A 20,507-nucleotide genomic window follows, 5' to 3' on the forward strand; every position below is an offset into this window, starting at 1 on the left:
AATGACCCAAAAGATCTTTGATGATCAATCTTCGAGCTCAATGAACAGACTAAGAGACACAGGCCGGGTCAGGGGCTGGAAGCCAGGGATTGTGGGAAGTCAGAGGCCCAAGACAGTTGGGCGTGGACCCCAGCAGCATGGGCCATGCAAGGAGGGCCTCAGGGAGGTCCCCATGCCTCGGAGGACCAAGGTCAGCAGAGGCCAGCTTGGCTGGTGAGAGGCTTTGTGATTTACCGCACGAAGGTGAAAAAAACCACAATAACTATATCGTGAACATGCAGCCCACGTGGGAAACATGGAAACGAGGCAGGAAGTCACGGCCCCAGAACAGGCCAAGAGGAGAATGGAGAAGGTGATTTTCTGTTGCAGGAGTTATTGAAACAAGAGCCCAGGAGACAGACTTCAGACCTCATGGTCTGAGATCCCGATCTCCAAAACCCAGCTCCTGTATCCAATGAGGCCTCAGTATCCACATGTTTAAAACAGGAAGAGCTTCACTTACCCACCGAAGCCCTCGGAACAGCTGTGCTCTGGGAAAAGTAGGGGTTTCAACCAGGGGCAAAGTGGCCCCCCAGGAGCCATTGGCAATGTCTGGAGGCATTTTTAGGTGTCACCATTGAGGGTGGTGTCACCAGCATTTAGTGGGTGGACGTTGTATAATGTACAGGACAATCCCTCAGGATAGTCATCTGGCCCAACAAGTCAGCAGAGCTAAGGAACCCTGAAATACCGTGCATTAAAAGTTCCTCTTCAGGGCAGCCCCGGTGGCCTAGTGGTTTAGTGCCGCCTTCAGCCCGGGGTGTGATCCTGAAGACCAGGGATCGAGTCCCACATCAGGCTCCCCGCATGGAGCCTGCTTCTCCCTCTGCCTGTGTCTCTGCCTCTCTCTCTCTCTCTGTGCTGTCATGAATAAATAAATAAAATCTTTAAAAAAAAAAAAAAAGAAAAGTTCCTCTTCAACCTTGGAAAACTTGATTATTTATAAACATTAGTATTTCTTTTTTTTTTTTTTTTTAAACATTAGTATTTCTAAAACCCAACATACCTCAAATCCTCTGCCGTGGAACACTGACCATCTACACACAGCCAGTGTGCTGGGTCAGAGTGCAGGCTTCCAGGGCAGCCATGCCCTCCCACTGTGCCACCCAGTGCTGTGCAAAGTCCAGCTCTGCTGGGGGCTGGAAATGGGGTCATAAAGTCGTGGGTCTACCTGGGGGACCAATCTTCCGCTCCATGCAGGGAAGGCTAATGGCACTAAATGGCACCAACCTCCCCTGGGGAGAAGGAATGATTCACCACCAACGCCTGACCTGGGCACACAATGGGAGATTGTATAGCCATCTCCACCCGCGGGGGGTGGGGGGTGGGGTGTGGGGGTGGCCTTGTAACCCAGGGCAATAGTCACAAAGAGGCTGACCTCAGGGCCACCCCAGGATCAGACCTGTCCTCTGAGGCCAGGGTCACCAGCTATGCCCAGTTCTGCCTCCACTGGGATCTGCTGGCTGACATTCATCACTGTGTAGCACCAGCGGTGCCAGAGGTGATCCCAGATGGTGACCTCTTCCCTCAGGTGACCCCGGATCACTGGCCTTCACCCTCCCAAGGGTCAGTCACCTGCCAGCCAAAGCTGCCCCGAGGCATATTTGGAAGAACATAGGCTACAATCCTGGCCGTCCAGTTCTAACTGAGCAATCCCAGGCAAGTGCCTTACCTTTCTTGGGCCTGTTTCCTTACCTGAAAAATGGGGAAGTAATTCCACTTTCCCAGGGATTGAAGTAAGCACAAAATGAGCTAAGAGATGTGGAGTGTCCAAAGAACAGGGGGTCGGTCAGCTGGGACCCACTTGGGAAGAAGCACAAGCCTCTCGCAAGGTTCCATGGTGACCACCCAGACCCTTCGCTGGCACCCAGCATTCTGATTCTGACACCCCCCAGCCAGGGAGCCCACATGCCACTAAGCTCTGCTCCCAAATAGACAGAAATTCACTTATTTTTTTGTTAGGTTTAGATGTTCTCTCCCTAATCAGGTTAGAAGGTCCAGAACAACAAAATTGTGCTGCTTCTGCTTCCACTCTGCCCCTCCAACATGCGGCACAGAGCCTACATCAGAAGTTGATAGGTTGTGATCTGGCCCAACATGAAATCATTTCGGAGCCCCAGGGGTTGGAGGTAAGTGGAGCTGTGGTCTTGGAGGGGATCATTGCTGCTCGTGGCAACCGCAGCTCCCAGTGCCTCCACCCCATGGTGCCATCCTCGCACGTTCCCAGGGTAGCAGGCAGGGCCACTGAGGCCCCAGGGGCGGAGCCGGGCCTAGGACCTGAGTCCTCAGACCTCCACCCAGCCCTGCCTCCTGTTAAAGTCAATGCACCTTTCTGCTCCTGTCACAGGGATACCTCCAATTAGGGGACATTTCCATAATTGCCTCGCTGACTACAATCACGACTGAGAACTCTCGGGTCGGCTCAGGTGAGCCGTGCTTGTGCTGGGGTGGTGGTAATAATACTAATACGAAGAAGCTGGCCTGACTCTGTGGCCACTTGGTGAACACACGTCATCACACCCAGGCGTTCACCGTGAGAGTAGGGAACACGTATCCACAAGCACACACGCTCAGAGTGAGTGCTGTTCTAAGGGCATGGCGCATCTTCCTTGTTCAATCCTCATGACAACTGTCGTTTTTAATTCCTGGGAGGAAAGGATGTTGTGGGGCTGCTGCACTATCTCCACCGCATCCGGTTCCCTGGCCTGCAAGCTGACCATGCGCGCGTGCCCACCTCCCTGTGGTGTGGCTCAGCCATGAGAATAGGTGAGGCCACTCACGTGGCAGAGTCCACGGCAAGTGTTGTGCTGGGGCACAAACTAAGGGCTGGAGCTTGCTTCACAGAGTTCTCCTCCTTTTGCCACGATGACAACCTGTCTGAGCTGCCCAGTCACCCCAGCTCCCAGACATGCAGCAGAGCCCCACCAACCCCTCTGATGTCAGAGGAACTGGAGTCTGCAGCTTGACTGGGAGGCGGGGGGGCAGGTGCCACACAGGCCAGAGGCAGCAGGTGCCCCGCCTGGGCTCCAGGATCCACCAGCCCAGGCCCAGTGCTTGGGTGCTCATGCAGTCAGCACACCCGGTCCTCCCGTAGCCCTCGGAGACAGGGATGCAGACTGGCCCTGTTTCACTGATAAGGGAACTGAAGCGTGGGGGACATTCCCAAGGCCGGCCAAAAAGCAGCAGTGCAGAGAGCCCTGGCCCCAAGCAGCAGGCTCTATTAGCAGCGTTCCCAAGCATTCTGCTCTGGGACACAGGAGGCTAAAGGAGGAAAAAAGGCAAATAAATCTATGGGCTCCAGACATCTACACGTGAAGTATAAGGAGGGCTGCAGGAAGATGTGCAAATGACCAAGAAGCACAGAATGAGATGCCTGATGTCAGCAGCCATCACAGAGCTTAAATGAAAACCCCAAGATACCACGTGACACCCATTAGGATGGCTGAAGTGGAAGTCAGGTTAAGTGCTGGCGAGGAGGTAGGAACACCGAGGCTTCACACTCTGCTGGTGGGGGGATGTCAGCGCAGCCCTGGGAAGGCCAGTGCCAGGGGTCCCTGCATCAAGTCAACAGCTACCACATGACCCAGCAGTGCGAATGTGTATATAAAAGCTCATAGCAGCTTTTTTTTTTTTTTAAAGAGAGGGAGAGGGGGCACCTGGGGACTCAGTTGGTTAAGCATCTGCCTTTAGCTCAGGTCGTAATTTCAAGGTCCTGGGACCGAGCCCCACCTTGGGCTTCCTGCTCATCGGGGCGTCTGCTGCTCCCTCTCCCTCTGTCCTGCTCATGCTCTCTCTCTGAAATAAATAAAATCTTTTTAAAAAGAGAGAGAGGGAGGGCAGCCCTGGTGGCTCAGCGGTTTAGCTCCTGCCTTCAGCCCAGGATGTGATCCTTGAGACCCTGGATCAAGTCCCACGTCGGGCTCCCTGCATGGAGCCTGCTTCTCCCTCTGCCTGTGTCTCTGCCTCTCTCTCTGTGTGTGTCTCTCATGAATAAATAAATAAACTTTTAAAAAGAGAGAGAGAAAGAGACTCTTAAGCAGATTCCACACCCAGTATGGAGCCCAACATGGGGCTCAATCTCACGAGTGGAAATCAAGAGTCAGACATTTTTCCAGGGAAATCTGACCTTATCACCCTTACCTCGCCTGCAAGATCAGGTCCAAGCTCCATGGCCTGGCCAGAAGAAGCCATCTCTCCCCAACCTGTTCATCCTGTGGTTCCCCAGTCCGGAGGAACCCTCACACACACCCGACAGGCAGTGCCATCTGCCTCATGACCCTTCCTCGTGTCCTGCTTCCCACCCCACCCCCACCCCGAGCCCTTCACTTCCTCCTCTGGCCCAGCAGGGCACCCTGAATGAAGCCAGCACCCACCATGCTCTTTTCCTTCACCATCTACGGGCACAATTGCTACACAACAGGCACCACGTGCGACAATGGGATCTCTGGTGAGCCTGACACGGAGGCAACCCCTGCCCTAACATGCAGCTAACCCCTGCATGAACAGACAGACAGGACCAACTGCTTGAGCATTATGCATTTCCCAACGGAGGGAATGAAACGCAGAAAGGTAGGAGGGCCTAGGGTAGCGGTTGTGTCCTTAGTGAGATGGTCAGCGAAGCCACCCTGAGGGAGGGGCACCTGAGCTGACAGCTGGGGGTGAAGAAGGAATCCCAAGCACGAGGACAGCCTGGGCAAAGGCCCTGAGGCGGGCAAGAGCACAGAGCCTGAGGCACAGGGGTGGGGGTGGGGGGCGAGGTGAGGATGTGGGTGGAGAAGATGGCCAGATCATGCAGGCTTTGTCTCTGTAGGTCTCGTCTCATGGGCCTCGCGCAAGACTGAACGAAGTCTTTGTTACCACTGCAAACAGGAGGCACAGGACGGTGTAACACCAGGACACGCAGTGATCAGGTGGGCACCAGCCCTAACTCATCACTCTAGGGGCTGTGAGGGTGGTCCCTATTTCCCCATGGGCCTCCCCTCTGGGCTAGGTCCTCCCTAGTGTTTGCAGAACACTTAGCAATCCTCTAGCTGGTCCAGGCAGGGAAATAGGTATCAGTTTAGACGCAAACCTCCTTCCTCCATGCTCATTCAGGGAAAGCCCCAGGAAGATCCACCTTCAGCTCCACGTGCCCCACAGAACACAATCACTGTAACCCTTCTGGGCAATTCTGAGGCTGGAAGAGGTGGCAGGAGGAGGACTGCCCCAGCCCTGCTAGCTGTGCCCTGAGGGCGCCACAGTGAGAAGGTTCTCTTTGCTCCCTGGGGAAACAGCTCAAGAGAGGCCAGGACACCCCCAAGCACAGGGATGGAGACCCTCCCACCACCCCGGCCACACTTGTCCCCACGGGCAGGACCCCCAAGGTCTGCTCAGTGATAGATGGATCTCAGGCAGAGCCATGGCGGCACCAGGCTACTGGCTCCCCGTGAACTCTGGACAGAAAAACAACTGAATCATCCTGATGATTCTCCAAGCAAAGTTCTCTTGGGGCCAATATTAAAAAAGGCTTGGGGGGAGTAGTTTCTAAGGCAACCAGCTTTAGTGATGTGCAAGGAACCCCAGGCCTACACCCCCACCTTTCCTCAAAGGCAGCCAGGAAAGAAAGCATAACCTGTGAGCTCAGAATTCCTTTCTATCCCAGGAGCAGGATGCTCGAGGGCTGGGGGGACACCTCAGAGACTCCTATTCCTCAACTCACTTCTCCTGGGCCCTGAACGTGGCATCCAGAGAAGGCCCCTCATGACAAGCCCCTTCTGGGGAAAACCATCTCACTCTGCATTCTTATTCACTACAAACTTCAGAAACAAACCCGAGCCCTGGGCTCTGCCTCCCTGCTGCTGAGCTGGGGTCCCTACCTACTCGAGTCAATGTCTCCTCCTCAAGGTCTTGCATAAATATTAATACAAGAATCAGAAAACCAGGGGCGGGACCAAGGCTAGGTGCCAGTTTATCTGGTCTGGCTCACACCCTACAGCAGTATGGGTAACTCGGTCAGCAGACGGGGACCCTGGGGCAGGAGGAAGGCCCGAGTGTAGCCGCACAGGCCTCTCCCTGGGCTTCAGGGCCCTGAAGCTTCTTTCCAGTGGCCCTCGGCCACTGTCTCTTCCTTTCCTGGGGCCTCTGGAAAGCTCAGCCTGTCACCCTTTTCCCCAAAGGATTGCTCTCTTCACAAAGAAGGAAATGTCCTGGCCTTATCAGATATCTGGCTTCAGGCTCCAGCACAGAGTGCAGTGAACATTTATCCCCAAAATACCCAGGCTGGAAGGTTCCACCGAGGTCACTGAAGGTGGCCAAGTGTGTGCACCCTGTCTGGGACAGACTCCGGGGACTCAGGCAACACTTCCATGGGAAATGCACCAAGAGGCTAAAACCCTAGAGCCACCGGTCCCCACTTCCCACTGATGTGCTCTTTCCCTGTAACCTTCTCTTCTCCCAAGGCCGGCGCACAGGGACAGGGTCCTCTGTCACAGTTCAGCCACCACCTGGCTGGGAAGCAAGGGATGGGTGTCTCCCCAGGGGGGTGGTCCTGAACTCCCAGGGCCTGGGGCTGGCTGGGGACGACAGCCCTTTACCCAGAAGAGCAGTATTACAGTGACAGTGGTGCTGAAGACCCTGCTACAGGAGCAGAGGTGCACACGCAGCAGACATTAGGCACTTTTATGTTCCCGGGCCTTTACTTCTCGCAGTGACCTGGCTATCCTAAGGTGAGGAACAACTGGCTGAAAAGCATGCTCAAGCAGCCCTCCCACCAGGGAGGCCCTCCACGTTGCTGCATTTTCACTGACAACATGACTTTGTTTTCTACGCCCCCTCAAGTTGTTCTCCTGAGGAATGAATCGCGTACTTGTCCACACCAGAGAAAACACAGGGCAGGTCAGTGGGGGGGCAGAGGCAGCACCTCCCAAGGTGGGGGGCAGTCGCTGTGAGGTTGAGACCTGGGTAGAGGTGGAGGGACAGGGAGGAGGGAGCAGCCAAGAGGACTGTCCATGCTCAGAAACAGGCACACAGGGGTCAGAGCAGCGAGCAGAGAAGGGCTTCTCCACCAAGGCTGGCTTCTGGGAAGGCTGGGAGCTGGGAAGGCTGCTCTACCCCCACCGCCCCTGGGGTCCCTTCTCAACACACAGTAGGAGGCTTCCAATACGTGGGCAACTCAGAGGCGGAGACCGGGACCGGGCATGCCGCGGGTCACGTGCCATGAGGAAGCGGTGATGCTCTCATCAGTGGAGCACGTCTGTACAGGTAGAGAGCGGACGGGGTACCAACCATGCGCTGGTCAATCCCATGTTACCAAGGAGACTGAGGCCCTCGCAAGGCAGCTGCACAACCATTCCCCGGGGGTACACAGCGAGATAGCTGCTCCAGCTGTAGACATGCCCAGAGCCGCTCTCGGGACTCGCCTCCTCACTCTCCTCACTCACCTGGAACCTGTGCACCAGCTCCAGGGACTGGCTGTCATTCTGGTCGGCTTCGAGGATGACATCGGTGAGCTTGTGGATGATGACATCCAGGGGGCCCTGCTCCTCGATGGGCCGGCTAAGGTTCAGCTGTCAGGGCAGGGGGAGGACATGGAGAAAAACATCAGCATCAGCACCTGAGCCCATGGCCCCGCTGTCCACCCCACCCCCACCTCATCCCTGTACATCCCTGCAGCACTGGGACAGGGGGCAGGAGAGGGGCTGGTACTCATGGAAAATGCAGACAGGGACGAAGGCACGAAGCCACTGGGCCTCTAGAAGTCATCGGCAGGCCCCATGTCTGTGTTTCTGTCCCCAGGCCCCATGCTGCCAGGTGCAGAAGGTACACACATGGGAATCAGGGCTCATCACAGCCACAGAGAGGGAGTGCGCAACTGCCCGGGCCCCATGGGCGCGACTGGCCCTGCTCCATGGGGGGCTGTGTTTATTTTTTCAAGAACAAGGGGTTGGGAAGATCACGTCCCAAGGGAGCCAGAGCCACCCAGCTGACAGACAGTCGCCACCACCTGACCCCAAGACAGGAGCACCTGCCAACAGCTGGGGCGGCCTGACACCATGCTTCCTGACCCACCAGATGTCTGTCGCCCGGCACCTAGCCACCATCACCTGTAAGTCCAGTTCCCTGGAGTCAGCAGTGCCAGCCTGGCACCTGGCTGACCTCGAGGACCTCAGCAGAAGCTGGAGAAAGCCACCAGCCTACCCCCGTCCCCACCCCCACACAAGTGGGACTTCCTCCAGGGTGCCAGGCTGTTTCAAAAACTCCTAGCAAAGAAGTCATATGACAGCTCTGGATGTTCACTCCAGGCAGGCATCAGGCTAGGTTCTTATTCTCCAACCACCTGATGAGAAAGTGATTTTACAAATGAGGAAAGTGGGGACCCACTCGGGTCTGACAGTGATGAGATGGTGGTGCTCAGATGCAGATCTGAGGCTCTGCTTGTAGTTCAGTGCCTGCCCCCATCACCAAAGCCCACTTAGCCCTGGGAGGTGGAGCTCTAGTGCCACAACCACCTGGCTGCCCTGTCCTGGCTTCTGGCCGAGGGGCCCACGGAAGCACAAGAGAAGATGGGCGAGAGAAAACCAGGGTCTGTTCCCACCATCCTCACATTCCCTATCAAGCATGCAACCCCTCTCCCAAGTCTTCCCTGTCCCCAGGGCTCCCAGTACCACCCACCTCCTCTTGTCCCCTCGGCCAGGGGTGGTGATAGCTTGCCACTCTGTGAGCTTCACCACGTCCTGGCAGCTGCCCCAACCCAGCCCACACCCTGTCATCCTCTCTTATTTAAACTCTTCTAAAGGTCAAACCTTCAGAAAGAACTCTTTCCTGGTGGTATTCTTAACTCTTCCCCTATTTTTGTTGCCTGCCAGAAAAGATGTTAAGGGATTTCCCTTATTAAGAAAAAAAAATTGGACCTCACAATAATACTGTCACCCAGTGGTGACTAGCTTACATACAAACTAGAACAAAAGTCAGACTGGCTAAGAAGCTGACCCCTCTAGGGCTCCTGGGTGGGAAGGGAAGCAGCACTTGCTGGTCTCACAGCAAGCCCACTGTCACAGACCAGGACACCAAGAGCCCAGGGAGGAAAAGTTATCGGGCAAAGCCTTGTGGCTGGGAAACGGCCCGGTAGGGGCTTGGAGGGAGGCCCCACAGCTGAGGTGCCAAGTGTTCTGGGCCTGCACACAAGCCTGGCTTGTCATCCCCCGGGCCTCAGTTTCCCCTTTGATAAACACAGGGACTTGCATGGACCCTCCTGATCCTGTCTGTGGATTCAGTATTACGTTTCCATCCAGACCCACTTCCCAGGAAAACAAAGCAAAACAAACAGAATTTGAAGGAAGGGAGTGAAGCCAGTGGAAAGTGGTCACATGGGCAAAGGAACAAATTCTCAAAAGAGGCCACAGACACAAACCCATATTTGCCCTAACCTGTGGCTCCACTGTAATAGGCACCACAAACAACAGGCCAAAATTTTCAGACCAAGGCAGTTGGAAATGGCAGAGAAGTGGGTCAGAGAAGTGGTCACACAGTGCAACTTCAACCCCAGCAGCACACCCATCTCCAGACAGAAGCTCCCAGCTCTCCTGTGGGCCAGGAGGGGACAGAAATGTGTCCTGGGAGCTTGGGAAAGGAGGTGGGCATAGGAGATGCCCCTAGCTCATCCCAGCCTGGCACCTGCCTGCGCCCTGCAGATCTGATGTGCACGGGCTGTTTGGGAAAATAAGCTCTCCACATTCCCAGCCGCTCCACGAAGGTAAACAGTTGAGTTCTGGAAGGCTGCCACCTCTTTTTGTATATTTTCCAAGCATTTTTATGCCAATAAAACCCTTTCACAAGAACAGCCGCTTGGAACGCACATCAGGCCTGGTCTGGTCCTGGCTTAGCCGTCTCTCTGTGCAGCATCTTTACTGAGGCCTGACTGGAGTTACCACTGGTTCCAGAAAGTTCTCCAGCGTGGCTTCTCCTCAAGCGGCCAGATAAGTCACATGCACCCTGAATAGTCCACCGTCCTCTCAAGGAGCCCACTGGGGACAGGTGCTCAGGCAGGGCCTAGGTATTCCTGCAGAGGAGGGGACCCTGGTGGGCCAGCTGTACCTCCCAGATAGGGTGGGGAAGGGAACTCATTTCCACTGCCACTCAATTCCACTGCCACACTCAGCCTCCAGAGAAGGGAACTTTCTCAGAGACTTGCTCTCCCTTGCAGAAGGGGTCTGATCCTCCTCAGCAGGAACAAGGATGTCTCAATGAAAGGGCCGCCCACTGTGGCCGGAGGAGATCTGTGGGTGCCATGCTTCCGAGTCACGCCACCCTGTGAGGCCAAGGCAGGACGGTGTTCTGCGCAGCACTCAGAGCTCAGGACTCAGAGGAAACAAGGGCCCAGTGTTTCCCTCAGCAACTATGATGGGAGGCTGGCTGGAGGGGGGAGGGCCGGGAGGATTGGAACAAAGGCCTGCAAACCCCAGTGGCTGGAATGTCACCTCTGACTTCCATAGCAAGTGACCCAATCGACCCAATCGTGCCTGGCCCAGTATTCAAAGTGATCTAGGCTCTGAATATCCCCTTGGCCCCCACTGACCTCATCAGGAGAGGAAGATGGGCATGGCAGACGCCTGGAAACCCCATCACAGCCGGAAACTGCTCTGTGCCTCACTTTCCCATCCATAAAATGAGGACGTCACTATTCCCGACACCTTACTGGGCTGTTTCGGTGGATTACAACATCACATTTACCGATGTGGCACAGGGTTGCTCTACAGCAGATGCGGTGTTAACGCCGCCCTGAGTGCTTAGATAACATCCCACCACTGCTTGCTCACTCATTCACTCAACGAGCATTCTCTGGGCACCTCCTGGGTGCCTGGCACACATGGCCCCTGCACTCCCTTCTCAGGACTCTGGGCCAGTGACGTGAATGTCCCGGGGCCCTGCAGAAGCAGAGCCAAATGCCACGGCCACACACCGCTCCAGTCCTGCCTGGGGTACAAGCTCCTGTGCTTGAGCCACCTGTCTGCCTAGAATGTCCCCCTGCCCACAAGCCCTCATCCACACAGTGAGCTCTCACTCACTTCTCAAGTCCCAGCTCCAAAGTTCAATGCTTTTCCAGACTTCTCAACTCACTGCACCCCAAACAGGAAGATTTAATGGTTCCCTGGTCTCACCCAAAGTCCTGGGACCCTTTGCACATCCTGCCGGGGTTGCAATTTAACTTCCAAATATCAAGTCATTTCTTTAACATATTCTTCCAGCAGATCCCGAGATCCCCCACCAACCAGGGCTGAGACTGCATCCCGAGGACCTAGAACATGTTCCTGGCTTGAGGTAAGAAGAGTTTGCTAAATTCAACTGAGTGTTTTGAAGAACAAAGTAAACAATGCAGACCAACTAGAAGGGACATTCCAGAAAGCTGGGGGATTCCTTCCTATTGGGGGGTTAGAAACAGCCTCCTGGAGAAGGAGGGAGAGGGAAAAATGGGGGAAGAAAGGTGGAATGTAATGCATGTGGCAGGGGCAGCTGCAGAAACCATCCGCATTCAGTTCTCAACTTGCACTGCTCGTTGCCAATGCGTCGGGGGCTACAGGTGACCACCTCTGCACAAAGGCACTGACCCCTGACTGGCACCCTGATACAGCCCCCACGGAGAGAGCATGTATGCAGTGGAGGGCACCCCAACAGAGGGTGCTGGTCTTCCTTCTCTCCCAAACTTCCACACGTGCTTCCCTGACAGGATCAAGAAGCAGCCAGATATGGAAAAAAAAAAAAAAGTAAGACCATCTCTGGGGCTCATCAGGGAGGCAAGGGACCTGGGAAAATGGCTCCCACACCATGCTAAGGCTGCTCATCCTCCCTGGATGCGAGATGCAAGGTATTTGGTGCCTGCAGAAGTCTGGGCTGCTGTAAACAACCTACACCTCTCTGAACGGCCAGACAGGCTGTAAATGGAGGCCGTGCAGGAGTCAGAGAGGCTGAAGACCACCCTCCTGTGGCTAGGGTCAGGTCTCAGACACTTGCCTTGAGCCAGGCCCTGTTCTTTTCTTTTTAAGATTTATTTATTTATTTTAGAGAGAGGGAGAGAGTGCACGCAAGGCAGGAGTGGTAGAGGGTGAGGGATGGAGAGGATCTCAAGCAGACTCTCTAGTAAGTATAGAGCCCGACCAGGCCCTATTCTAGGCACTCTACGCACATGACCTGATACAGTTCTTGCAACAGCCTGCGATCAGGACCCCTGATAGGCATGGAGGCTAAATAACACACTGAGGTCTCACAGCTCATGCTGACTCCTAACTGTTCCCAGCCAACAGCAAGATTATGCAGCCTCCCCCTGGGACTTCCTAGCTGCTGGCACAGTCTTTTGTTCTAATGAGGCACAGCTTGGTGGGCTTCCAGATGGAAGTTGGTCACCAGAAAGATCAAGCCACAATTGGAAGTTTGGCATTTTCAGCCCCATCTCCTGTCCTCCAGCAAGGGGAGAGGGCCTGGAAATGGAGTTAATGATGGATTGTGCCAACACAATGAAGACTCATAAAAATCCCAAAGGTGCAGGGCTTGGACCACTTACAGGCTGGTGAACACACGGAGGTGCTCCCAGAGGACAGGGCACTCTGCACCCTTTCCCACATACCTCACCCTGCGCTTCTCTTCCATCTGGATGTTCAACTAGATCCTTTAACATAGCCCCATATAATAAGCCAGCAAACATGAAGGAAATTGCTCCTGAGTTCTATGAGCTGCTCTAGCAAATTAATCAAACCTGAGGAGGGGGTCCTGGGATCCTCCAATTGAGAGCCATCTGGCCGGTCAGGAGCACAGTTGACAAGCTGGACCTGAGAGTCGCATCTGAACGGTGTGGGGTGGGGGAGCAGGCCTGTGGGACTGAGCCCTTTGGCTGTGGATCTAATACTATCTCCAGACAGAGGCTGTCAGAACTGAGGTAAGTTGCAGGACACGCAGTGAGGGTTAGAGTGTAGCTCGCACACCTGGTGTTAGACGTGTTCTGAGTGTGTAGTACACATGAGAGAGTAAAGGACAATCACAGGAGGCATGTTTTTCCTATTCACTAGCACGCTCCATAAATGTCAGTTCTTTTATTTTCCTGTTCTTACGATTCACATTATTGCTGACCAGTCGAAATTTCCCTGACTTTCTATAAAGAAGGGCTCAAGCACAAGGCAGAATTTGAATCTTGCAAAGCTAGGTCACTTGTACTGACTCACATGAGACTCCTCAAAGGGTTTGCTACCACAATAAAACTTACTGTCATTGTTAATAACGATTAATATTTGGAAAGTTCTTACCATGGGCCACATACTATGCTGATAGGAGCTTCCTGCATGAGGTGCAGCTGAGGACATTGAGTCACAGAGAAATTAAGGAATGGACTGAGGGTCATGGAGTTACAGCTGCCTGAGACCCGGGTCTCTCTCCTGCCATCATCCCCTTCTCCTCTAGTTCACTCCTGTGGAGTGGTATGTCTTCAAATGTAAGTTACTACATGAAAAGTTTTGCCTTGATCAGGGTCTAGACAAAACAGCCTGGAGGGAAGGCATGTGGGTGCCTGTCTGCTTTGTTCCTCTGCGCTCGCCAGGGCTCTGGGCATCTGGGACAGAACTGCCCCATCTCCAATATGTAAAGGCTCGCCATGCAGTAACAGGTGTCCACTGAAGAAAAAGTCAGATCTACTGCCTCATGATCAGACCCCAAAGGGGAGCCCCGCCTTGGAAGACACAGCACCCACGTGTCTTCCCCACAAGGTTGGTTCCAAAAGACAACTTGGGGAGAACAGGCTGAAGGCTCTTCCCCAGCAAGAGCAACTCTCACGCGCAAAGGAGAGCAAAGTGGCCCTCAGAGGGGTCAGGAGCAGGAGGCCACCTGCAGGTCACCACCAACATCAGCAGGCAGGGCTGCTGGGACAGTGCTGGTCATTGCAGGCACTCCAGCCCCAGGAGGGGGAGCGGATGGTCGCCAACACCTCTTGACCCGATTCCCAAATTTCTCAGTAACTGGTTTCCAATTCCTCGGTAATAACACACAGTGATCTGGTTAAGGAGGAAGAGTGAAAAACCTTTCTCTCCCAGAAGGTGAGGGGCCAAGTTGAGTTCACAGTATCATGACCAACATACTTTACAGTTCCAAAGTACTGGGCGTTTGCAAACTGACTTTATTTCAAAGAGCCAAAAAACTTATACCCACTCAGCAAGCGTGGCTCCTTAAGAAAATGGCTAACCCCAGGTTCTTAGGAGATAAGAAAACCCTGGTCCTTGTCCAATGCTAGGGAGCCAGGTTCAAGGGTAGATTATAAAGATAAATACAACCATGCCCTTTGACCCAGTGAGACGATTCCCAAGGTGCTGGCCTAAGGAAAAAAATCAACAGGTGAAGAATCACTCCTGGTCCAGGGATATTTGCTGAGGTCACATCGACAAAATACACAGGACACAGAATACACGTCCCCAAAATGAGACTGGCTGTACCGTAACAACAGGTACACCCACACCAGAGGGTACAAAAGAATTACTGGGAGGAGGAGGCCTAGTGGAGACTAGCACAGGGTAAAGCGGTGTGCCCCAACCATGTGAACCAACGTCTGCTGTGGACAAAGCTAGAAAGGAAGCACAACCGGAACATGAGAGGATCTGGGCACACAGGTCACTGTGGGGATAGCAGCCCATCGAGACACACAGCAGGATGCACATCCTGGTTCACTTGCCACTGGATGCGATCAAGTAACTGGTTCTGGCCAATGAGCTGTGAGACAGTGTGAATTGGCACCTCTTGGCTCAGCATTTAGCTGCAGGTACCTGGGCCTCCTGAATGCTCTCCGTGCTGGCACAGGATTGGCAATGTTCAAGGTGGAGGAGCCTTGGATCTCTGAGCAATTTCAAACAGAGTTCCAGCAGACCCCCAGGGTCGTGTGGCCGGGATGAGACACAACCACCCCCTGGTTTAAGCTGTGAAGATTTTGGGTTGTTTGTTAATACAGCATACCCTAGTCCTAACTGTGTGCCCCTGTGTTTTTTCTTCTCCCATTTGTTCAAACAAAAAAAGAATGGAAGGGAAGGAAAAGGGGAGAAAAGTTAAAGAAAGCAAAAGGTAACTTACAGGTAGCTTATCAGGTTGAGACTGGGCTTTTGTTGGGTGTTTTTTTTAAATTATAATTCAATATTTAGATGAAATAAGGCAATGGGGATTTATCCTGTACAAGAGAAGATTAAGTGTCTAATCCTCTAGGATGGAAAGGTGGAAACCCCGAACGGAGCCACACCCAGCACCACTGAGAACAGCCCCTGAAGCTGCCTGACCCTGCGTGGCTCTGCGAAATGTGCTGCTTCCTACAAGCTCCGGTTCTCAGTGGTAGCTGCTGGCAGGAGTCAGGGCATGGAAACCAAACCCTCCCATTAGGTGCCAGGCACCAGCCTGGTCCTGTCCTGAGGGGAACACACAAGCCACAGACTGGAGAAAAAAAAGAAAACAGCATGAAAAGGGCTGGCAGATCCAGTCCCATGGGAAGAGGAGTCAAAGGTCATGTTAAAGAAGGCTGACTGCAGAGAGAGTGAGCGTCTCAGAATGGGGGGTGCTCCCTCCTAATCCCCCATCCCTGGGCAGAGGAGCAAACCCAGAGTCCTCCTGACCTTAGCACACCCTGCTCCCTCCAGCCCATCCTCTTCCTCAGCCACCCTAAGCACAGAGGGCAGGGCAGTGTCCAGCCCCCTGCCTCCCCTGCAGAGGGGTAAGGAGACATCCTTCCTGAAACCACCCCAGCACGCCACAAGGACACAGGAGCCGACCCCGTGTGAACAGAACACCCCCCCACACAGATGTCGGCAGTTAGGATCTTCCTCCTGACGTGAGGCTGAATGTTCTCTGGCTTCGAGATAAGCCTCTCTCTGCCTGAGCACTCCTGATGATCAGCACCACCAGGACCCTGCAGATGCCCAGGGTGCTTGCTGTGCTAAGCCCATCCCACAGGTATTTCCTCTAATCCTTCCAATGTCCCTGGGAAGCAGGGGAGGCTGCTACCACTTAATAGATGTGGCAAAGAACATTCTGGGGGGCTACCCAACCTGACGGAGGTTGTATAAGCATAAGCAATTAGGGGAGCTAGGTCTCTTGCCCCCCTGTCCTCACGGCTCCAGGACAGGGGTTCCTAAGCCCTCTGCTTTCCTCTGTCCTCCGGGTGACAGCAGGGACAGGAGCAGCAGCAGCATGGTCTAAGACATGGGTCTGTGGACTGGAGGCCGGACTGCATCCATCTGGAGCCGCCACAGTACAGGCACCCCAGCACAGTCTTGCCCATGGCTCCAAAAAGAGCTAAATAAACATGGAGTCCATAGATGAAGACAGTGGTATTAAAAAAAAAACAGGAGATAGAAGATGGATTATTAATAAATGTTGCTGCAATCATTCAGTATCCATCTGGAAAAAATTATAGTAGATGCACACCCTCCTGTCTCCCACCAAAATAAATTCTAGGTGGAGCAAAGATTTAATGATAAAAATAAAAAATAAATATTTGGAGAATCTGCGAGAGAACTTAAAAAAATTGAGGTGCAAAGAATCAAAGAAATGAAAACATAATACATTCTGAATCGTAGAAAAGTAGAGATTGCCATTGTGGCAAAAGCACCTTAAGTCAAGTGAAAAAGGTGCCAAAATGAGGATGTTAAACAGGTGTCGGCCCTGAATGGGGGGCTGCTGGCTTCAGGGCGCTTGGCTTGGCAGCCTCTACTGAGCCAACAGTGGCATGCTGTGTTGGCTCAGTAGATGACTCCACTATTTTCATATATTAACCCCCACATTTACTTTGCCCTTTTTCGATTCTCCGTTAAGTTGTATGGTCTGGCACCAATAACCACAATGGTTTGGCTTTCCTTTTCCTCCCCCCAAGTCATTTTAATTATAGTAGCTATAAGTGAGTTCCCCCTCATTATTCTTCCTTTTTCAGAATTTTCCTCAAAGTCATGCTCATTTGTTTGTTTTCTACATGTCTTCTAGAATAGAACTGGGGCTGGGGGCAAGTTATGTTTATGGGCAATCTAGGGGAAACCAGTGATTTGACGTTGAATCTTTCTGCTGAGAAGAACATGGTATACTCATGTCACCAATGTCTGGTTTTTTGATATATAACAAGCTCCAACAAATCACCAATAAAGAAACAACACTACAAAAATAAAAAGTGAACAAAAGAAAATGTTCAGACATGAGTATGGAAAAGTGAATAAAAACAGCTCCAAAGCACGTAAGTGTTAGAAAATGCTCAACGTCACATAGGAGACAAAAGCAAATTACATCTACGTTAAGATACCAGTTTTCACCCACCAGATTAGCTGGTCTGAGAAATTGATAAAACACTGTTGATCGGGGTGTGGGGAAACAGGGACTCAAACCCAAGGTGGGGGGAGTGCAAATCCAAATCATCTCAAGAGGAAACAAGTTGGTCGTATCTGTCTCAAGTGTAAGTCACAGCAGGTTCAATTCTAGGAACCGATCCCAGGTGAAGTGCAAAGTCAGGCATTGCTACTGTATTTGCTATGCAAGGCTGCACAGAAGAGGAGGGGTGGGGAGATGAGGGAGGAGGAAGTGGAGGAAAGGGGAAGGAGGAAGGGGGAAGGAGGAAGTAGGAGACAAAAGTCTACCAAAAGGGACAGACCAGGCATCTAATGGGAACCCTGACACGGAACAGCACACAGCCACAGGAGAGAATGGGGAGTGTCTTCTGTACTGAGAAGGAGAGATCTCCAAGAGGGTGCAGACTGCCAAGTACGGAGCATTACCTACGGGAGAAGAAAAGATTTACACGCACACTGCTTGTACATGATGAAGGTCACAAGACGCTCGTCAAAGTGGCACTCTCCAGAGGAACCAGGGGACGCTATGGGGAGCAGCGTACATGTGCTCACTCTTTAGTTTCTAATCAGTGAGGTGTATTACTTACGTAATTTTTTAAATTACCAGGTAGCAGCACATATAAAGAGCACATGTTGGAGCCAGACCTGAATCGAAACCCAGCCAGCACCTAACAGGCACGGAGCACCTACTGTGTGCAGACATCACTGTGAGCTAGCCCCCAACCACCTGGGAGGCGAAACAATTGTTATCCCCATTATACCTATGAGGACCCCAAGGACCCCGGTCACACAGCTAGTCAAGGAGGAGCCAGGACACACACCCAGGGACACAGATGGGCAGGACACGTGGAGGACAAGACTCCAGTAACTAAAGCTCTGAGTGCCCAGGACACGGACACTTCCACAACATGTACGCAGACCACATGCACTTGCACCCTCATTACTAATTACCCAGGTCGTAGAGCACACACACTAGCCACCCAGTAAGCGATGGGATAGCCAGCTGTAAAGGGTGACGGCCTCCACTGTTGTCCTTCTGGTCCCCTTTCCAAATCATACAGAGATGGCTCATTGTCAGCCGTGTCCACCTAACCAGCCTGGTCTGTTCAAGTGCAACAAGGGGCTCACTGAAAACCTCTCCCAGTTCATAGCGTAGGTATCAGAACCAGAAGGAACCCTGGCTCTCTTCTCCTTGGTTGCTGGCCAGAGGCGCCAGGGCTCCATCACCCAGAGAGCAGCAGAGAAGAAGGAGCAGCTGTTCGTGGCTTCCCACCATCAGAGGACATCGACGGGATGCCCAGGCCCCAGGCTATGGTCAGATCTCTGACTTCGTCCATGTCTCTAGAGACAAGGACTCTGGGATGAGAGTCACGCAATAAAGAGAACCCAGAGTCTTGAGCCACTGTCTAGAGAAACCACCATCGGAATATGACACACGCAAGAAATAGAACCTTCACTGTGTTAAACCTCTGAGATGCTGGGAAGTTTGTTACAGTGGCTTGCTGACAAACATGCCCAGCCAGGGCAATCTCTGTCACTGGGTGCCCAATGCCAGGTCTCAGTACTGGCAGGAATGCTGGAAGTAGTGGACAGAGCCTGGGCCTTTATTTATTTATTTTTTTAAAGATTTTATTTATTCATGAGAGACACAGAGAGAGGCAGAGACACAGGAAGGGGGAAAAGCAGGCTCCCTGTGGGGAGCCCAATGTGGGACTTGATCCCAGGACCCTGGGGTCACACCCTGAGCCCAAGGCAGATGCTCAACCACTGAGCCACCCATGCCCGAGCCTGGGCCTTTAGTCAGTGACCACCAACCTCTCTGAGCCTGTTTCCTCATCTGTAAAATGGAGCCAAGGACACCTGCCTCCAGCATTTGATGAGACAGTGCTGGTAAAGCCCAGCAGCATGCAGGCCCACAGCGGGCCTTCTAACAAGCAAGATCCCCAGGAGTGGGCCATTGCCTCTCCCTTCCTAGATTTCTCTACTCAGTGCCCCTGGCCTCTCATCAGTTTTTGCTGGCTCCTCCACCACTGATGCCCCCCAGTAGTTGCCGTTCAGGTTCAGAATGGACTTTCCTGCACACTCTGATTCCCAAGCATCATGCTTACACCACTGGCTTCTCTACAGCCTGTGCATCCTTGCCAAGGTCAGGGACTGTCCCGTCTTCCTCCCTGTGACCCCCACGTGGCCTGGCACAGGGCCTGGCTCTTCCAGGTGCCACAAACAGGCACTGAATTGAACCCTGAGGCTGAAGACTCCGAACATCCATCCATATACCCACCCATTCACACAATGCTTATTGAGCACTTATATTACCACCCCTCCAGGAACCTGTTAGCCACATTCTCCATTAAGAAAACAAGACAGAGAGAAAGAGATCAGGTAAGTTGTCCAAGGTCACAGCCAACAGGGGGCAGGCCCAAGGGATTCCTGACCACAAACTCTTACCTACCCCTTTCCCCATGGCCACCACACCTCATTCTTTCTTCGACACACTCACCCACCCAAGGCCACTGGTGCTGGGCTCAGGGAGGGGGTGCTCCCTGACTTTGACTTCTTCAAAGACTTCTCAAGTCCCAGACACTACATCACCCGCAGGCTCCCCTGAGCAAGCAAGGACACACAAGCCCTGGAGATCGACCAGACAACACGGACACACCAGTTCCAGCCCCACCAGTTCCAAGAAATGCACCTTGTGGGGAGGATACTGCTTCCATGTTGTCCGAGAGCCTGGATGGCTTTGTGGCAACTGTGTTCTTAGCCAAGCCAAGAGGCCATGACCTCTTGGGGGCTAGAGATGCCAGGGCTCCAACCACAGCACAGAAGGACAGAGCAAGGAGCTGCCACATTCTGGTGGCCCAAGCAGCTTCCTGGGCCTGAGTCTTGTCCTGGCAAGCAGATAGACCAGGGGTATCTTGGGGGCCCCTGATCATAGGTATCTACAGCTGAGCAAAATGCAGGATGAAAGAGTCACCAGACACTGACCCTCAGAGACCCTAGAGGGTGGACAAGGAAAGGAGGCACAGGGACAAGACTCTCACAGACAGGTTTCAGCTCATCTCACCTGACCGTCCCCCAGAGCTAAAAGCCTGAGCTGCCATGAAGTCTAGGGCTCCAGTTGCGCTCCCAGCCAGAGGAGTTCAAATGCTA

General features: G+C 53.2%; 1 protein-coding gene and 1 long non-coding RNA gene across 11 annotated transcripts in view; one reads left to right on the forward strand and one right to left on the reverse strand.

The window, feature by feature from the left end:
- ITPK1 (inositol-tetrakisphosphate 1-kinase) overlaps window positions 1–20,507 on the reverse strand; it is a 180,075-nt gene that overhangs the window by 79,494 nt on the left and 80,074 nt on the right. For 7 of the 8 annotated variants that reach the window (XR_012036284.1, XR_012036283.1, XM_072837839.1 and 4 more), the window contains one exon: window positions 7,458–7,583. Coding sequence is in view for 4 of the 8 variants with exons in the window: in XM_072837839.1 (XP_072693940.1) it covers window positions 7,458–7,583 (126 nt within the window). In the remaining 4 variants the exon portion in view is untranslated. Of the gene's footprint in view, window positions 1–1,045; window positions 1,819–7,457; window positions 7,584–20,507 lie in introns of those variants that run through there. The other variant, XM_072837841.1, reaches the window with a different exon arrangement.
- On the forward strand, window positions 1,421–7,551 carry LOC140639632 (uncharacterized). 3 transcript variants are annotated; one of them, XR_012036287.1, is made up of 7 exons: window positions 1,421–1,698; window positions 2,027–2,168; window positions 2,387–4,608; window positions 4,850–4,949; window positions 6,726–6,743; window positions 6,856–6,912; window positions 7,332–7,551. It is a non-coding gene; the product is annotated as an uncharacterized lncRNA (long non-coding RNA). The 3 variants fall into 3 exon arrangements; XR_012036286.1 differs by having other exon boundaries at window positions 6,726–6,912; XR_012036285.1 differs by having other exon boundaries at window positions 6,726–7,551.

The sequence above is a fragment of the Canis lupus genome, chromosome 9 (assembly GCF_048164855.1).
Source record: "Canis lupus baileyi chromosome 9, mCanLup2.hap1, whole genome shotgun sequence".
In the NCBI taxonomy this organism is placed as follows: Eukaryota; Metazoa; Chordata; class Mammalia; order Carnivora; family Canidae; genus Canis; species Canis lupus.